General features: G+C 35.5%; 2 protein-coding genes across 3 annotated transcripts; one reads left to right on the forward strand and one right to left on the reverse strand.

The window, feature by feature from the left end:
• Positions 1-1092: 1092 nt before the first annotated feature.
• Positions 1093-3248, forward strand: LOC125854492 (uncharacterized). The gene is made up of 3 exons (XM_049534069.1): positions 1093-1415; positions 1720-2615; positions 2713-3248. The coding sequence occupies exons 1-3, from the start codon at positions 1093-1095 to the stop codon at positions 3246-3248; spliced, it is 1755 nt and encodes a 584-aa protein (XP_049390026.1).
• A 1026-nt stretch (positions 3249-4274) lies between these two features.
• On the reverse strand, positions 4275-13075 carry LOC125853780 (probable acyl-CoA dehydrogenase IBR3). 2 transcript variants are annotated; one of them, XM_049533530.1, is made up of 17 exons: positions 12808-13073; positions 11613-11747; positions 11368-11508; positions 11096-11227; positions 10577-10762; positions 10367-10444; positions 10072-10191; positions 9610-9708; positions 9377-9494; positions 8670-8932; positions 8386-8577; positions 7934-8076; positions 6069-6153; positions 5777-5986; positions 5184-5336; positions 4957-5061; positions 4275-4874 (listed from the first exon to the last, which is right to left on the reverse strand). In XM_049533530.1, the coding sequence occupies exons 1-17, from the start codon at positions 12940-12942 to the stop codon at positions 4683-4685; spliced, it is 2487 nt and encodes an 828-aa protein (XP_049389487.1). In that variant the 5' UTR covers positions 12943-13073; the 3' UTR covers positions 4275-4682. The 2 variants fall into 2 exon arrangements, with proteins under 2 accessions (XP_049389487.1, XP_049389488.1); XM_049533531.1 differs by lacking the exon at positions 4275-4874 and having other exon boundaries at positions 4954-5061; positions 5184-5331; positions 12808-13075.
• Between the last annotated feature and the right edge of the window lie 1630 nt (positions 13076-14705).

Below are 14705 nucleotides of genomic sequence, written 5' to 3' on the forward strand. Positions count from 1 at the left end.
ACTATCCCCAGGGGCGAATTTATGTACTAATTTTGGGTCACCCGAACACGTGGTCATCCGACTAAACTCGATATACTACTTCTATAATTATTAAAGAATATATTAAATTTAAACTTGTTGAACCCGTTCTCAAAATGGTTGGATGGTTCACTAGTACCACTACAAAATTTCAACTCACAGGTCGCAGGTTCGATCCCAGGCAGCTCCAATTCGCTGCAATTTATTTTTATTAACTAAAAACACATTTTTCATTAAAAAAAAAAAAAAAAACTAAATTCTGAAAGTTCTAAAAGTCAAAGACTTCAAAAGTTTCCTTTCCACACACTTTTCAAGTTCCAAATTCCAACAATATTTTTCTTCTCTCTTCAAATTTGTTTTCTATTTTCCACACAAAGAAGAACTTCAAGTCTCCAACTTCAAGTCAAGAATTTAGAGAAATCATCATTGTCAAAGTTTAAGGTAATTTTAGTTTATGATTTCTCTTTTTAATATACAAACTAACAAGATAAAAAAAAATATATGTATGTATATATCACTTTAATTTTAGGGTTTTCATATAAAAAAATCTTGTCATTACTTATAATAGAAAATCATCAATAGCTAAAGAATTGATTATCTCAAACTTACATATTTTGCGGATGTAACTTGTAAGAAATGTGTTTCATATTATATTATCAATTTTGAAGAGTGTGATTCCTTTTTTTTAATGTGAAAGGGGTGTGATTCCCTTATTTTTTTAATGTGAAATGGGTGTGATTCCCTTAATTTTTTAAATGTGAAAGGGGTGTGATTCCTCTTCTTTCTATGAATATGTGATTTCGAATGCAAAAGAGGCATAAGTTCTCTTTTTATTATGAATGTGTGATTTTCTTATTGTTAAATGTGAAAGGAGTGTGATTCCTCTATTTTAGTTACATTTGCAAGGATTGTGATTCCTCTATTTTATTTGAACTTGCAAGGGTGTGATTCCCTTATTTTTTATTGTGAAAGATATGCGATTCTCTTATTTTATTTTAAATTTGCTAGTTAAAATTTGTGACTAAGTTGAATAGTTATTTGAATTTGTAGGAACATTTATCCTTGAATATCTAAATGGATAAATTTTTGATTAAGAAACCACGTTCTAGTAGCGATCTACCTGTTAGTTCACATGTAGCTCCAGAAGCTCAAAGAGAGACAATTACATCTTCTTCTTCAAATGTTGATTGTATTCTTGGGGTTGGATCTCTCAAACGGGATCCCGGAGAAAGAAAACCCATCTTTGAATATGATTTTAATATTCGAGATGTTGTGAGGAGACATTATATTTTGATGGGACCTTATCAACCAAAACTTCGTGTATATCCTAAAACAACATTTGGGACTAGTAATCGGCAATTTAATCCTGAGTGGTTTAATGCTCCAAATTCTGCTTGGTTAGAATATAGCATAGATGATGATGCTATATTTTGTTTGTGTTGTTATCTCTTCAAGAATGAATTTGAAAGTCGTGGTAATGCGGGAAAATCATTTACACAAGATGGTTTTAAGAATTGGAACCATGGTCCGGAAAGGATTCGATTACATGTTGGTGAGGTGAATAGTATTCATAACAAATGTTTGAATAGGATGCTTGATTTTGCGAATCAACGTCAATCAATTCAATCTTCTCTTCACAAGCAAAGTGAAAAAAAAAAGTGATTATCGAATTCGTTTAAATGCCTCAATCAATGTGGTAAGGTTTCTCCTAAGAAATGGATTGCCATTTCGTGGTCATGATGAGAGTGAAGATTCCGATTACAAAGGTCTTTTTCTTGAACTTTTGAAATTTCATGGGGTTAATTGTCCGGATGTGGAAAAGGTGATATTACAACATGCTCCAAAAAATGATATGATGATTTGTTCAACAATTCAAAAAGAGATTGTGGATGCTTGTACTAAAGAAACAATTAAAGCTATCATCAAAGACTTGGATGGTGATTATTTTGGAATACTAGTTGATGAGTCAAAGGACATTTCACATAAAGAGCAAATGGCACTAGTTTTACGATATGTTAACAAAAACGGAGAGTTGATAGAAAGCTTTTTGGGTATTGTTCATGTGGGTGATACATCCGCAAGATCATTGCAAAAAGTAATTTACTCTTTACTTTTGGATCACTCGTTATGCCTATCAAGACTTCGTGGACAAGGTTATGATGGAGCTAGTAATATGCAAGGAGAAAAAAATGGTCTAAAGTCTTTGATTTTGCAAGATGCTCCATCTGCATATCATATTCATTGTTTTGCTCACCAATTGCAATTGACACTTGTGGCTCTTTCTAAAAAACATCCGGATGTGAAAAATTTCTTTTATGTTGTCACTAATGTTTTGAATATTATTGGGACATCTTTTAAACGCAGAGACTTACTTCGACAACACCAAGTTGAGAAGTTGGAAGAATTGCTTAAATCTGGAGAAATTCTTACCGGACAAGGATTAAATCAAGAACGTGGCCTCCAACGACCGGGTGATACTCGTTGGGGATCCCATTTCAAAACCTTGGAAAATTTCATGATTATATTTTCTTCAATTGCTAATGTGCTTAAAGATATGAAAGAAAATTCTCCACATGATCTTGATAAACTTACGGCAGGTAACCTTTTAGATAAAATTCAAGAATTTGAATTTATCTTTGTGTTGCATTTGATGTTCAAGATGGATGTTGCTTCTTACAAATGAATTGAACAAAGCTTTACAAAAGAAAGATCAAGATATTGTCAATGCTATGGGATTGCTTAATCTTTCAAAGAGAAGATTACAAACAATGAGAGAGAGTGGTTTGGAGTCTTTGATGGATGAGGTTTCTTCATTTTGTGGTAAACATGTTATTTCGGTTCCCGAAATGACTGAAGACTATCCAAGATCGAAGCGTAAGAAGTCCGAAATTTCATATTTACATCACTTTCGTGTGGAAGTGTTTTATGCAGTTATTGATTTGCAACTTCAGGAGCTCAATAATCGTTTTGATGTTGTGACTAGTGACTTACTCCTTGGCATGGCTAGTTTGAATCCGGTTGATTCATTTGCTAATTTTAGTAAGAGCAGAATAATGAAGTTGGCCGAATATTATAAAAGTGAGTTTGGTGATAATGAACTTCGAGATCTCAGTTATCAACTTGATAGTTTCATTGTCTATGCTCGAGAGTGTGATAGCAAGTTTCTCAACTTGAAGGGGATTAAAGATCTTGCTACGATGATGGCACAAATAAAATTGGATCAAACTTGATCTCTTGTTTATTTGCTTGTAAAGTTGGCTTTGATTTTGCTTGTTGCTACGGCAAGTGTGGAAAGAGCATTCTCCTCAATGAAGCTCATCAAAAATGATCTACGTAATAGCATTGGTGAAGAATTTTTGAATGAATGTTTAGTTTGTAAGATAGAGCGGAAGATATTTGAAAATGTAAGTAATGATGCTATTATAGATCGTTTTCAAAATATGAAGTCTCGTCGAGTACAATTGTAAACTGATGATATTTTTTGTGGTAATGTAATTTTTATGTATTGCTCGCTTAGTTATTGTTATTATTAATTTTTTTATCTTATCTTTAAAGCAATGGTGCACCCGTCTTCTTAAAATCCTGGATTCGCCTCTGACTATCCCGTGTATGTACAGAAATTCCAAACTGAAAGCAATGCCAGAAGAAGTTAGAAATTGAAGAAAAGATAGGAACTAGGTCAATGATCATACTAGTGACAAGTTCTAAACCCATGCAAATGCATGGATTGGTTACAAGTAGGAGTGGCAAACGAGCGGGTCGAGTCAAATATGAGTCAATCGAAAATGAATTAAATAAAAATGGATAAAATACTCGACTCAGCTCATATTTTAAATGGATAGAAACGAGTTACCCAATGAATAACATGGATATCCATATTTACCCATATTATTATAGGGATCATCTTAAAAGCTTCAAAAGCAAAATCTCTTACTCACTCTTCATCCCCCTCATCCCCCTCCACCCCAACCCCAACACCTTAAAAATAAAATTTATTTCGCTCCCCCCCACCCCCACCTTCCCCAACCCTCAACCCCCCACCCCTTCCCAAAAAAAAAAAAAATCACTTTTTTCCTTTCCTTATCCCACCCATCCCTATCCCGACCACCTACACCTTAAAAGAATATGAATGTCATTTTTCTTTCTTTTATAAATGAGTCTCTTTTATCCATTTAACTATCCATTTTTAAATGAGTACCCATATTAATTACCCATTTTGCCATCCTTAGTTACAAGAAAGAAAAAACACTAGGAAGAAACAGATTAACACACACACACATGTATATATATATAACGTTATCTAATACAGCTTCAAGAGTTTCAACAGAGAAAAATGAAAAGAGATTACTGTAAAAACCAAGATGGCGCAAATCAGAGTTTGGAGATCATGTATACATCAGTGGGTAAGTTAAATGTATGTGCCACAAACTGACACCATTATTGAGCAAGACAACTGATGATACTATACAAATACCATAAGCTTACTTAAAACTCATTATTGGCTTACTTTGTGCTCCACAGCCTTCTATTTTCATGCTCTCAGCCCTCTGTTTTCCAATAGTCTCTATTATCAATTATTATTTTCTTGGCCAGGGCAGAGGTTGAAGTCGTGTGCAAACAAACGACTTGTGTCGATGCAAAAAGGAAGTATTTGTATCAACCTTTCACAGTCTGGCTCTCTGAAGTTCCATCTTTGCTATTGTACCCAGGTGTACTTCATCAGGACCATCTGCGATTCTTAATGTCCTAGCTGTAGCCCAGAGATGTGCAAGAACAGTGTCGCCTGATAAACCAGCACCACCGTGCACTTGCATTGCTGTGTCGAGAACCTTCAATGCCATATTTGGAGCAGCAACCTGTTAACCATAAAATCTTGGTAAAGTATTTTCAGAAAGAGATAATAGTGCAATCACGTAAGTCCTTGTCATTATGCTTTACCTTCGCCATTGCAATTGTACCACGGGCCTTCTTATTTCCAAGTCGATCAAGCTGGTCAGCAGCTTTGAGAACTAGTAATCTGGTTTTCTCCAGATCAATTCGACACTGTGAAGTCCATTGTCATGTATCATTTCAGAAAGAATTACGGAAAAAGAAGAGACAAACTTAATAAAGCAGTTACTGTTATGGAGGTTTTCTTTGACCAAACTTAAAAGCAAAAACCTTACACTAGCAACATCAGAAAGGAAAGAGCCATGTTGAGCAATTAATTTTCCAAAAGCTTTTCTTTGAAGAGCCCTTTGAACCATCATCTGCATGCCACGATCTGCTGCACCTATAAGTCTCATGCAATGATGCAACCTTCCAGGCCCCAGCCTACCCTACAAGAATAAGAACTCAGCAACCAAGTATCAGTCATACGATTATATATGCTGCAGATATCTTCCCTCAGATAACCATTATGAGCAGTTTAGAATTTCATGAGTCTTATCATTCGTAGACGATGACCCCTTTAAAGATGTACCACTAAATTGAAACAAAAGCAGGAATTTTCTTCTTTTCCCCCTCGAACCCCCTGTTATATAATTATTTGAAAAATAATGGTTGACACTCAAACTTTAGAACGTGTAATATAAATGGAGATTAAATCATTTTCCTTGGATGTGCAAAATCCAAAAGAAAATGCAAAAGTATGATGATCGATTGAATGTAACAGATGTATGAACTTCTGATAAATAGCCATCAAAAGCCTCGCTCATTAAAGGCTAATGTCATAAAATATGTAAAAAGTGAACTCGTTAAATACATGAAACATCGTTACCTGTGCAATCTCAAACCCACGCCCCTCACCAAGCAGGATATTCTTGGCTGGGACGCATACATTCTCGAATATTATTTCTGCATGCCCATGAGGAGCATCATCAAACCCAAATACTGTTAGCGGTCTCTTTATGGTAATACCAGGACTGTTGATGTCCACCAAGATCATGGACTGTTGTTTATGCTTTGGAGCTGCCAAGTCAGTTTTTCCCTGCCATTCATCCAAACTAACTGGTTTGAATATAAAAGTATAAACAGAAACAAATTATTTTCGCTGAGAATCAAGAACTAACCATCACAATGAGAATTTTGCACCGGGGATCCAAGGCTCCACTGGTCCACCATTTTGTCCCGTTGATAATATATGAGTTCCCATGTCTGTACAATGCATTACTCTCACAGTTATTTTTATTAATCTAACAAATTCAAGCATTTAAGTGCTTCAATTTTCTTTTATGACCAAAATCCCCTAAAGGTTACTGTGTATTCAACAAGCATAGGATAATTAAGTTGAACACAATCCTTCTAAACTGAATAAACGTTCAGCCTAAGTTGCGGGTACTCTTCATTTTTGGTGCCACACCCACGTCGACACGACGTGGATGTGGGATCCATACCGGGTATGGTCTAACAGTTTTGGGTACTTTGACCAAAATGGATAAAGAAATTCGACACAATACCATGATTTCTAATTCCAACTTGCACTCAAAAATTTGTGCATTCCTTTCCTTTAAAATAGTCCACCATACTTTAGGCATATTTTATAACTCTATTTTTGAATTTGAATTATTTTTAGCCGAATTCCCGCACCCGTATCCGTACCTAGATCCAAAGCCCCAAATCTTAAAATTAAGATCATGAAGGACAACCTCTAGATCTGCACCCGTATAGGACACCTGTACCCGAGTCTGAGCAACTTAGACATTCACGCTCAACATCTTTCATGATATTCCAATCCCAATGTTGGGAATTTCTCACTGAAACATTCATCAAGTATTTTAAGACACATAAATGTGTTTTGAAGGGAACTTTAGCATAATTGGTAAAGTTGTTGTCATTTGACCAGGAGGTCAGAGGTTCGAGCTAAGGAAACAATCTCTTGCAAAAATGCAGAGTAAGGTTGCATACCATTGTGAAAGCTTAGTGCACTGAGCTGCTCTTTTTCTTTATAAATGTACTATAAGATTCCCCCAAAAAATTGGGAAATTTGGATTTACCATCTTGGGATCAAAGTGACCATTGATGAAATATAAGACATATTATTAGCAGTTAGCACCTCATTTATCACACCAAACTGAACTGTGCGAATACGATGTTAGAGGGAGTACTAAGTCGCCAAGAGAAGAGTAAATTATTGAGAGAATGAAAAGATAATTTTTAATTTTTGCCTGCGCAATGGATTTCGTACAAGAGAATCAGGAGATATTTAATAGTTTGGGTCGAGCATTATATTATTAAGAGTTGTCCTTTCAAACCTCATTCTCCGAATGGACAAAGAGCAGGAAGTAAAGCATCCGCCCTTAGGAGGGAAGTTCAGGGGTTAGAGTGTTCCTAATTCATATGCAGTTTCCTCTCTGAAAGATGCCCAATCAAGAAGGATGTGCCACCATGCCCGATGGGCAAGAAGCTAGGGCAGTTAAGGAGGGTTATATTGGCTGATCGTATCCGAACTTGAAAGATATTCTGCGGAATCAGAATCAGATTGGATTGAGGGTAGATAGTAAGATGCCATTTGCAGAAGCATTGAGATCATGAGATAAGACGTGAGATAAAAATGGAAAACTGATTTGAACATCCTGTCATCCAATTATTTCACTTCAGAATCTCATTTTCTATTTTTTCTTCTGTTATTTTTTCATGTCATTCATTTCCTTGTTTTTGCCCGCTTTTGGCCGCCTCAGCCCCTAAGAGGATGGGGGAGGGGAATAACTATCAACTGCAATTAGTGATGTGTATGATGGCTATAATTATGTCTAGTCTACCCTCTTAATACCTTGCTAGTCTTTTCTAAGGTGCTGAAGAATCTCACCAGGTGTCCAATTTTACATCTCACAGTTATCTTCGACAGTGTCTATATATAAGATTAAAATACGAGAGACAGAAAGAGATGTTGCATCTCATATACTTCTTATCTTACAAAGATGTAGCTTGTGTCTACCTTTTAATGGAACACTCTATATTGGTGGCATCTGAGGATGCAATTTGAGGCTCTGTCATTGCAAAGCCAGAGCGTATATTACCCTCAAGCAAGGGAACAAGCCATTCCTTCATCTGTACCTCATTCCCATACCGAAGTAATACCTGAAAAGATGAATCACCCAAAAGTATGTTACAACATAGACAATTATGCCTCGAAAGGGTATAGCAAATTGTCTTCTATGAACCTACTTTTGTTTCACTTTTCACCAGTTAAGTTTTCCAGTACAGCTGGTGCAAGATATAATTATGCTTCCTTAAGCCTATTTATGGAGTCTGTTAGAATAGGAATAGGTATATACATATACAATCCTATTCTAACAGAGTCTTCGTTGACTTAAGTTAAAAGAAGATTATTGTAGTAGCTACCTGCAAACTATCTCTTTACAAAATATTAAGCAATACTTATGTTACCTCCATATTTCCTGTATCAGGTGCCCCACAGTTGAAAATTTGTGGCGCCCAGACAGAACGACCCATAATCTCGCACAGATATCCATACTCCAGGTTGGAAAGGCCAGCACCCAATAAGCTACCAAAATCATTGTTCACTGGACCATTTCTGCTGCCAAAAATAAGTTCTCTAGCCCGCGTAGCACCATCAAACTACATATTAGTAGAAGATAAAACATCAGGTACATTCTTAGAAAACAAATATCTTTCACTCCATTACGACAAAATGATCTTTACAAACTCACTGGTATAAACAAGTTCCACAATCCTTCTTTTTTGGCCAGCTCCTTTAATTTCTCTTCATTTGGGTGAACTGTCCAACGCATGGTAGATTGTGCAAGCTTGTAAAACTCATTTTCTGTTGGATATATATGATCCTCCATAAATTTTGTCAATCTATTCCTCAACTTTTGAACCTTCTCGCTGGGCACAAATTTCCCTCCCATAGGTAATCCTTGATCTGAGCTATCATGTCCAAGTTGCCTGACATGATCCTCTAAGCTTGTCTCTGCATAGTTGAGCACAACAGAACAATCTAACTAAGGAAACAAGTATTATAACTTGGTTTCAATATCTCGAGTGACATGATCAACAAAGTCATAGTAGCCTGTCATATAATTGTGCACCAATTTCACACAGTAACCAGTTCTCGTGGACATTTAATGCTGATGAAAATGAATGTAAAGATAAAAGGTTGTGATCTTTCAAGTGCAAACTTGTTCTTTTCATTGCAGAGACATGTTAAGGTTGGTTAATGACTAGAATATCTGCAATTTCACTGGAAAATTGAGTTTGAATAGAGCAAATTTTTGGTTCAATATTTTAATGTTACATAAGAGTTTCAAATGTAGAGAGTTTCTTGAAGAACTAAAAAGACTAGAATTGCCATCCAATATTGGAGATTTTAACAAAATTAGAAACAGTAATGAAGTTGTTAAGGCATAGGATTTACCAGTTGGAGGGTGCTGAGGGAGAACAGATTTTCTTTGGATAAACGACCATGCAGTTCTAATGAAGGAATCAGCCTTTTCCCCAGTGCATCGGGCACGGTCACCTCCTGAAGCATTACCCTGCAAAGTGATTATTAGAGATCTATAATATTAGATAATAAATCTTACATAATAAAATTGTTGGTCAAAACATCAAAGTGATGTCACCCACAAAATTAATATGAAATCTGATTACCATGATCCATCTGCAATGTACTCCAGCATATATTGAAGCCCCACGAAATAAAGAAAAGGCAATGTAGAACTTCCATTGTTCTATTGGCCAAGGTCTTCCCTGAATGCAAAACCCAAAGCCAAAAGAAATCAGAAACAAGTAGTTGCAATATTAGGGTGCATAAAGAGTAAAGTTTTGCTGATTTTCTCTTGATATTTACCGGATAAAATTGAAGATGATAAACCGTGCACACAAATGTTCAAAAAATTTGGATTTGAGATAATAGTATAGCGCAGGGATTCTTAATAGATGTCACAATTCCTATACTCTAGTCAGTTTATTTTCCTTGCATCACAAAGGAACTAATGTGGGGCCATGCTTTTTTTTATAACTATTGTTCTCTATTAGTGTAACAAAGTTAAGTAACAGAAATCCCTGCTAAAGAATGACTATATAACAAAGACGGAGAAAATTAGGTCTTACAGCTGCTGAGCAATAATCTCCGAGATAATTGGAAAGAGAAGGCACTCCATCAGGGAAGCTGGTGAGTTCAAAACCATTATTTTCTTCTATACTTTCTGATGCTATATTCACAATAAAGCCCTGATAAGAAAGAAAGATATTAGCAACTTTAAAACTTCTTATTTGGGTCCATCATGTGGAACTTAAAATGCTAGTAAGGGATATTAATTACAGAAATGTGACTATGAGGATGGTGCATGTCATTGGTCAAATGATTTCTGGAAATTAAGTAGAAGTATCAAAAGAGAGGCAGTACCAAGCAACTGTAGGCAACATCACACATTTGATTACCCAAAGTGGAAAGCTCCCAATCAAGAATACCTATCACTCTATCCTGCAACATCAACTAACAGAATCAGCTACAAGGAGCGGGGAGAGGGGAACATGTGGCATGTATTTGAAAGGACTCCAATAGCATAAGCTACAAGGAACAAAAGGAAGTATCAGATGCTTTCAAGGACTGCACCTCAATAGGATGAAACACAACATTATCAATCCGAAAGTCACCATGGACTAGACCTGCTGTTGCTCCAGAGGAATCTTCGAGGGGAATATGTTGCCACAACCAATCAGCCAGCTCTAACATTTTAGGGTTTCTCCTGGACTTACCCTCACCGGTAGATAAAAGATATTGTTTGGCCCACCTTTCCACCTGAAGTAGGTTAGGTAAACAATCAAACATTATAAGAATATTCAAAAATTAAACACCGAAAATCACCCCTAAAAAGTGCATTGCATGAACAAAGTAACTAAACGTGTTAGGGTATAAACTCAAAAGCACGTCTTATTACCAGTAACATAATAATTCTCAAGGGTCAAGAAATGTAGACTAACAAAAAACAAATCAGGCACTACTTAATTTCCCCGGAAATGTAGACTGAAATGAGCTTGAATAGAGAGAAATATGTAAGGGTTCATGTCATTGAACCAAACTATTTTGGATTGAAGTTGATTTAAGCTTTCCATAAATGAAATTTTTCTGCACCTGCCGCTTACAATAGTTCATCCGTTTCCCATAGTTACCAAGACCAACTATATCAACATCAGCAGAGTGAAGACCGGCCAAAGCTTGAGCAACAGCACGATATATGACCCTTCTTCTTTCAGGCAATACATCCTAAAGAGGCAAAAAAAAGTTACATTTTGTCTTTTGAATCAATGAAAAGAATCAGGCTTACCAACCACACTAATATTATTCTAGTAATGCCACAATCTAAAAAATCTAGGAAGATAAAAATTTGAAAATAGAATCCGTACAGGTAGCATAGGGTCTACAAAAATACGTCCTTCCAGATACTCCATAATGTAAAATGGAGTTCCAATCACACTTGAATCTGTACACAAACAAAAAACCTTTGGGACTGGGACCACCGAATGAGTACTTAATGCATGTAGAACCTGCCGTGTCAACATCAAAGTATCAAAGTTAAACACAGCCAAAATGCACAAACACGACATATGACTATTTATATATATCATACGGGAAATTGAGAATGGAGGACCTCATACTCTCTCTCAACAGCATGAGCAGATGCCAGTAAATTTCCATAGGGTTTCTTTCTCAACACATATTTTTTTGCCAAGGTTCCTGAGCCGACCTCAATGAGGAAAGTGGGATTTGACTGGCCATGCCCAAACTGATTCACAGCGAGGACGGCATTTTAGAAACAAATGAAAAGTGATAACTTTGCAACAAAAAACTGCATTAGACATGGAAGCCTCTGCTGATTGTACAGATGAAAGCCACACAGAACTAAAGAAAATTGTATGTTCCAATACTGAATTGATACAACATGACATCATTAATTAGCAGCAGGTTTAATGTGGAGCTCATAATTTCAAATATTTGCAAGAATTCTTTTAGCAGCTTTGATTTTATTCTCCTTGTTAGAAAGGAACTAAAACTTTTATTACTAATCCGGGGAATGCACTTCTAGTCTCCTTTTTCTTTTCAGTTACTTCTAAATTTTGTTCAAGAAAATTGTGACATTGCATTTAGACAATGCTCTGTTAGAAACAAGCACATCCCTAAATTTGAAGTTGTATAAAACATTTGTTTATCATTCTAAGAAGTTTCCCATCCCTTAAAACAAATGGATTGATAGTGAAATCTTACCCTATTCCTTTTCATCACTTTATTTCATAACCACTCACTTGTAGATTAGTTCTGGCCTTCCTATCATATGTTTCTTTCTTTCTAACTAGACAAACATATTGGATTTCCTAGGTTACAATTCTCTGCTATAAGGAATAAAGCTCTGATTGCCATACACATACACCTAGTATCAGGCACTCCAAACATATCTCTGCTTTCCATGGAAGCTACATGAATTCGAATGAAATCATATAAAGAAAGAAATGTTACATTAACTGGGGATTTCTTCAAGCTTTCTTAACTTCCTTTTGCCCGTATGATCCACTCTACTAATCACCCAAATACAGCAAAGCACAAGAGTTATCCTCTTAAATATCCCAAAAAAAAAAAAACGTCTTTTCATCCTCTCCTTTAGCTAATTCCAACATTCAACACATACACTGTCTGTTAACACAATCAGTCACAAATCATAGTTTCTGAAGCTCCTATTTTACTTGTCAGAATCGTCAATTTTAGTTGATTGCTTGGCAAAAAAATTGCAAAGAAAAAAGTAGTAATCCGAATATATGAATTGAATTTAAGCAAAGAAAAGAATATCAGACCTGAGAAATAGTAAATAGAGAAGGGTTTGGAGGGAAGCCAATAACATTAGCAGAGGCATAGCGAAGCAGAGCTTGTGTATCGAAACTCTGAGCTGGGTCGACTTGGCCAACAAGATCGCAAGTTCTACTCCCCATATCGGATGTTACAATCACCCAAAAGTGAACACTGGGCTGAAAATTAACTTCAGAAGGCAAAAAACCCCAAAACAGATACAAAAGGAATTGGGTAAAAGATCAAAGTTTTGTCCTTGGGAACTGTCGATATCATGCTGAACGTTGTGTACTTGGATAAGACTTTTCTCTTGAAATTCACGCTCTCTTCCCTATATTTTACTCTTTTTTACATAATTTAATCCCAATGATGCTCCTATTTGGCCACAAAATTATGTATCCAGATAATTGTTGGGAAAATGAGGAATAACATAAAAATATTCTAGATAAGTATTGACCACACTCTTAAGGTGTTCATTATTAGTTTTATTTTTGAACTATCGACGGTCATAATAATATTTTTCTATTTGACTAATTAAATTTAAATACACCTCGAATCTTGCAATTTAAGTGAAATACACTCTTAAATTCTCAAATTTAGGAGTGTTTTCGAAACTTCTCTCGACTTTCTATTACGAGTTTCATGCTCCTACAAGAGTTTGAGACCACTATATTTGAGTTCAGTTAGCTAAGTAGAGGAGTATTTTTAAGATTATTCATAATTCGGGAACAAAACTATTAATTTGTGTCAAGTTCAAGAGTGTTTTCAATACCTCTCAATCTATTTGCAATCAAAATAACGTGAATAAATTGAGAAAATAATGACATTAAGAATTTTAAGTGACATAAGGGAAAAATCACGAATTAAGAGAAGTAATTGATAATATTATAGTATGGAATTGTATATTGTGTATGGCAGAATAAAATACTACAAAAGATTACCACGCATTAAAAAAAATTAACACTTTTTATAAACTATTTATAATTAAAAAATTTTAAATTAATATTGTCGGGATCATAAACTATTATTATTTTGTAGAAGTATTATTTAATCAATCAATTAATAACTATTAATTTTGTTATGACCTAAACCATAGGGCCGAGCCGACACCTACTCTAACGCCTAAATAGAAAAACTCTTATCACCCTATTTTAAACTAATAATGTGCAACTAAACAAATTATAGTATAACACCTTATTTAAATAAAATTTTCTCTCAATCTTTATAAAAATAGTAATGCCTTTGAAAAATACACAGAACACCCCACCCCACCCCCACCCCCCAGAACTAGTTTAAACAGGTACAAGAACTTCTAAGAAATTACAATATCTGGAAATAATACATAACTCCCATCATAAGAAGAAAGAAGTGGAAGCTGTCGAAGCTCATCACTGTTTTCAGCTATGAAACATCAAGTAGATTATGTCAAATGGCATAACAAGAATAGTAGTATTAGTACAACAACACATATTGATAGGCATCATCGATAGACTCGAATCCACCACATAATCTCATATAAATAATCATAAGAAAACAATTATATTGAACTATAAAACCTCAATCATGTAACCGCAGCTCTTACTACCAAGTAATACTACCTTTGAATTTATATACTCCATCCCAAGTCTTCTAGCTTCATTCCACTGTCAACTCTATCATTATGAGGCATTCCACTCTCCTATCCGGTCATGGACTAACCCCTCTACCATATAAAGACTTTTCGAAATTGTTCATCCTACCAACACTAGAATTACTCTAATTACATTCCTGAATTCAAGTCCACCAACTAACTTTGTTAATTGGTCTGTCACCTCTCCTACAATCCTCTGACAACACCCTAGCTCGTTGCCCATAGCACACTTAGTGGACCATCTGTAAAACTCTTACTTATTTCCCTTGACATAAC

Source organism: Solanum stenotomum, chromosome 1 (assembly GCF_019186545.1).
Source record: "Solanum stenotomum isolate F172 chromosome 1, ASM1918654v1, whole genome shotgun sequence".
NCBI lineage: Eukaryota > Viridiplantae > Streptophyta > Magnoliopsida > Solanales > Solanaceae > Solanum > Solanum stenotomum.

What these genes read in the sequence shown, in the direction of transcription:
- LOC125854492 (XM_049534069.1), top strand. Translation starts at nt 1,093, where the DNA reads ATGGATAAATTTTTGATTAAGAAACCACGTTCTAGTAGCGATCTACCT. An exon ending in AATGCTCCAAATTCTGCTTG is followed by an intron (nt 1,416 to 1,719) that starts GTTAGAATATAG and finishes CAATGTGGTAAG; the next exon opens with GTTTCTCCTAAGAAATGGAT. An exon ending in TCTTGATAAACTTACGGCAG is followed by an intron (nt 2,616 to 2,712) that starts GTAACCTTTTAG and finishes AATTGAACAAAG; the next exon opens with CTTTACAAAAGAAAGATCAA.
- LOC125853780 (XM_049533530.1), bottom strand. Translation starts at nt 12,942, where the DNA reads ATGGGGAGTAGAACTTGCGATCTTGTTGGCCAAGTCGACCCAGCTCAG. An exon ending in TGTGGAACTTGTTTATACCA is followed by an intron (nt 8,578 to 8,669) that starts GTGAGTTTGTAA and finishes ACTAATATGTAG; the next exon opens with TTTGATGGTGCTACGCGGGC. An exon ending in ATAGAGTGTTCCATTAAAAG is followed by an intron (nt 6,154 to 7,933) that starts GTAGACACAAGC and finishes TGCATTGTACAG; the next exon opens with ACATGGGAACTCATATATTA.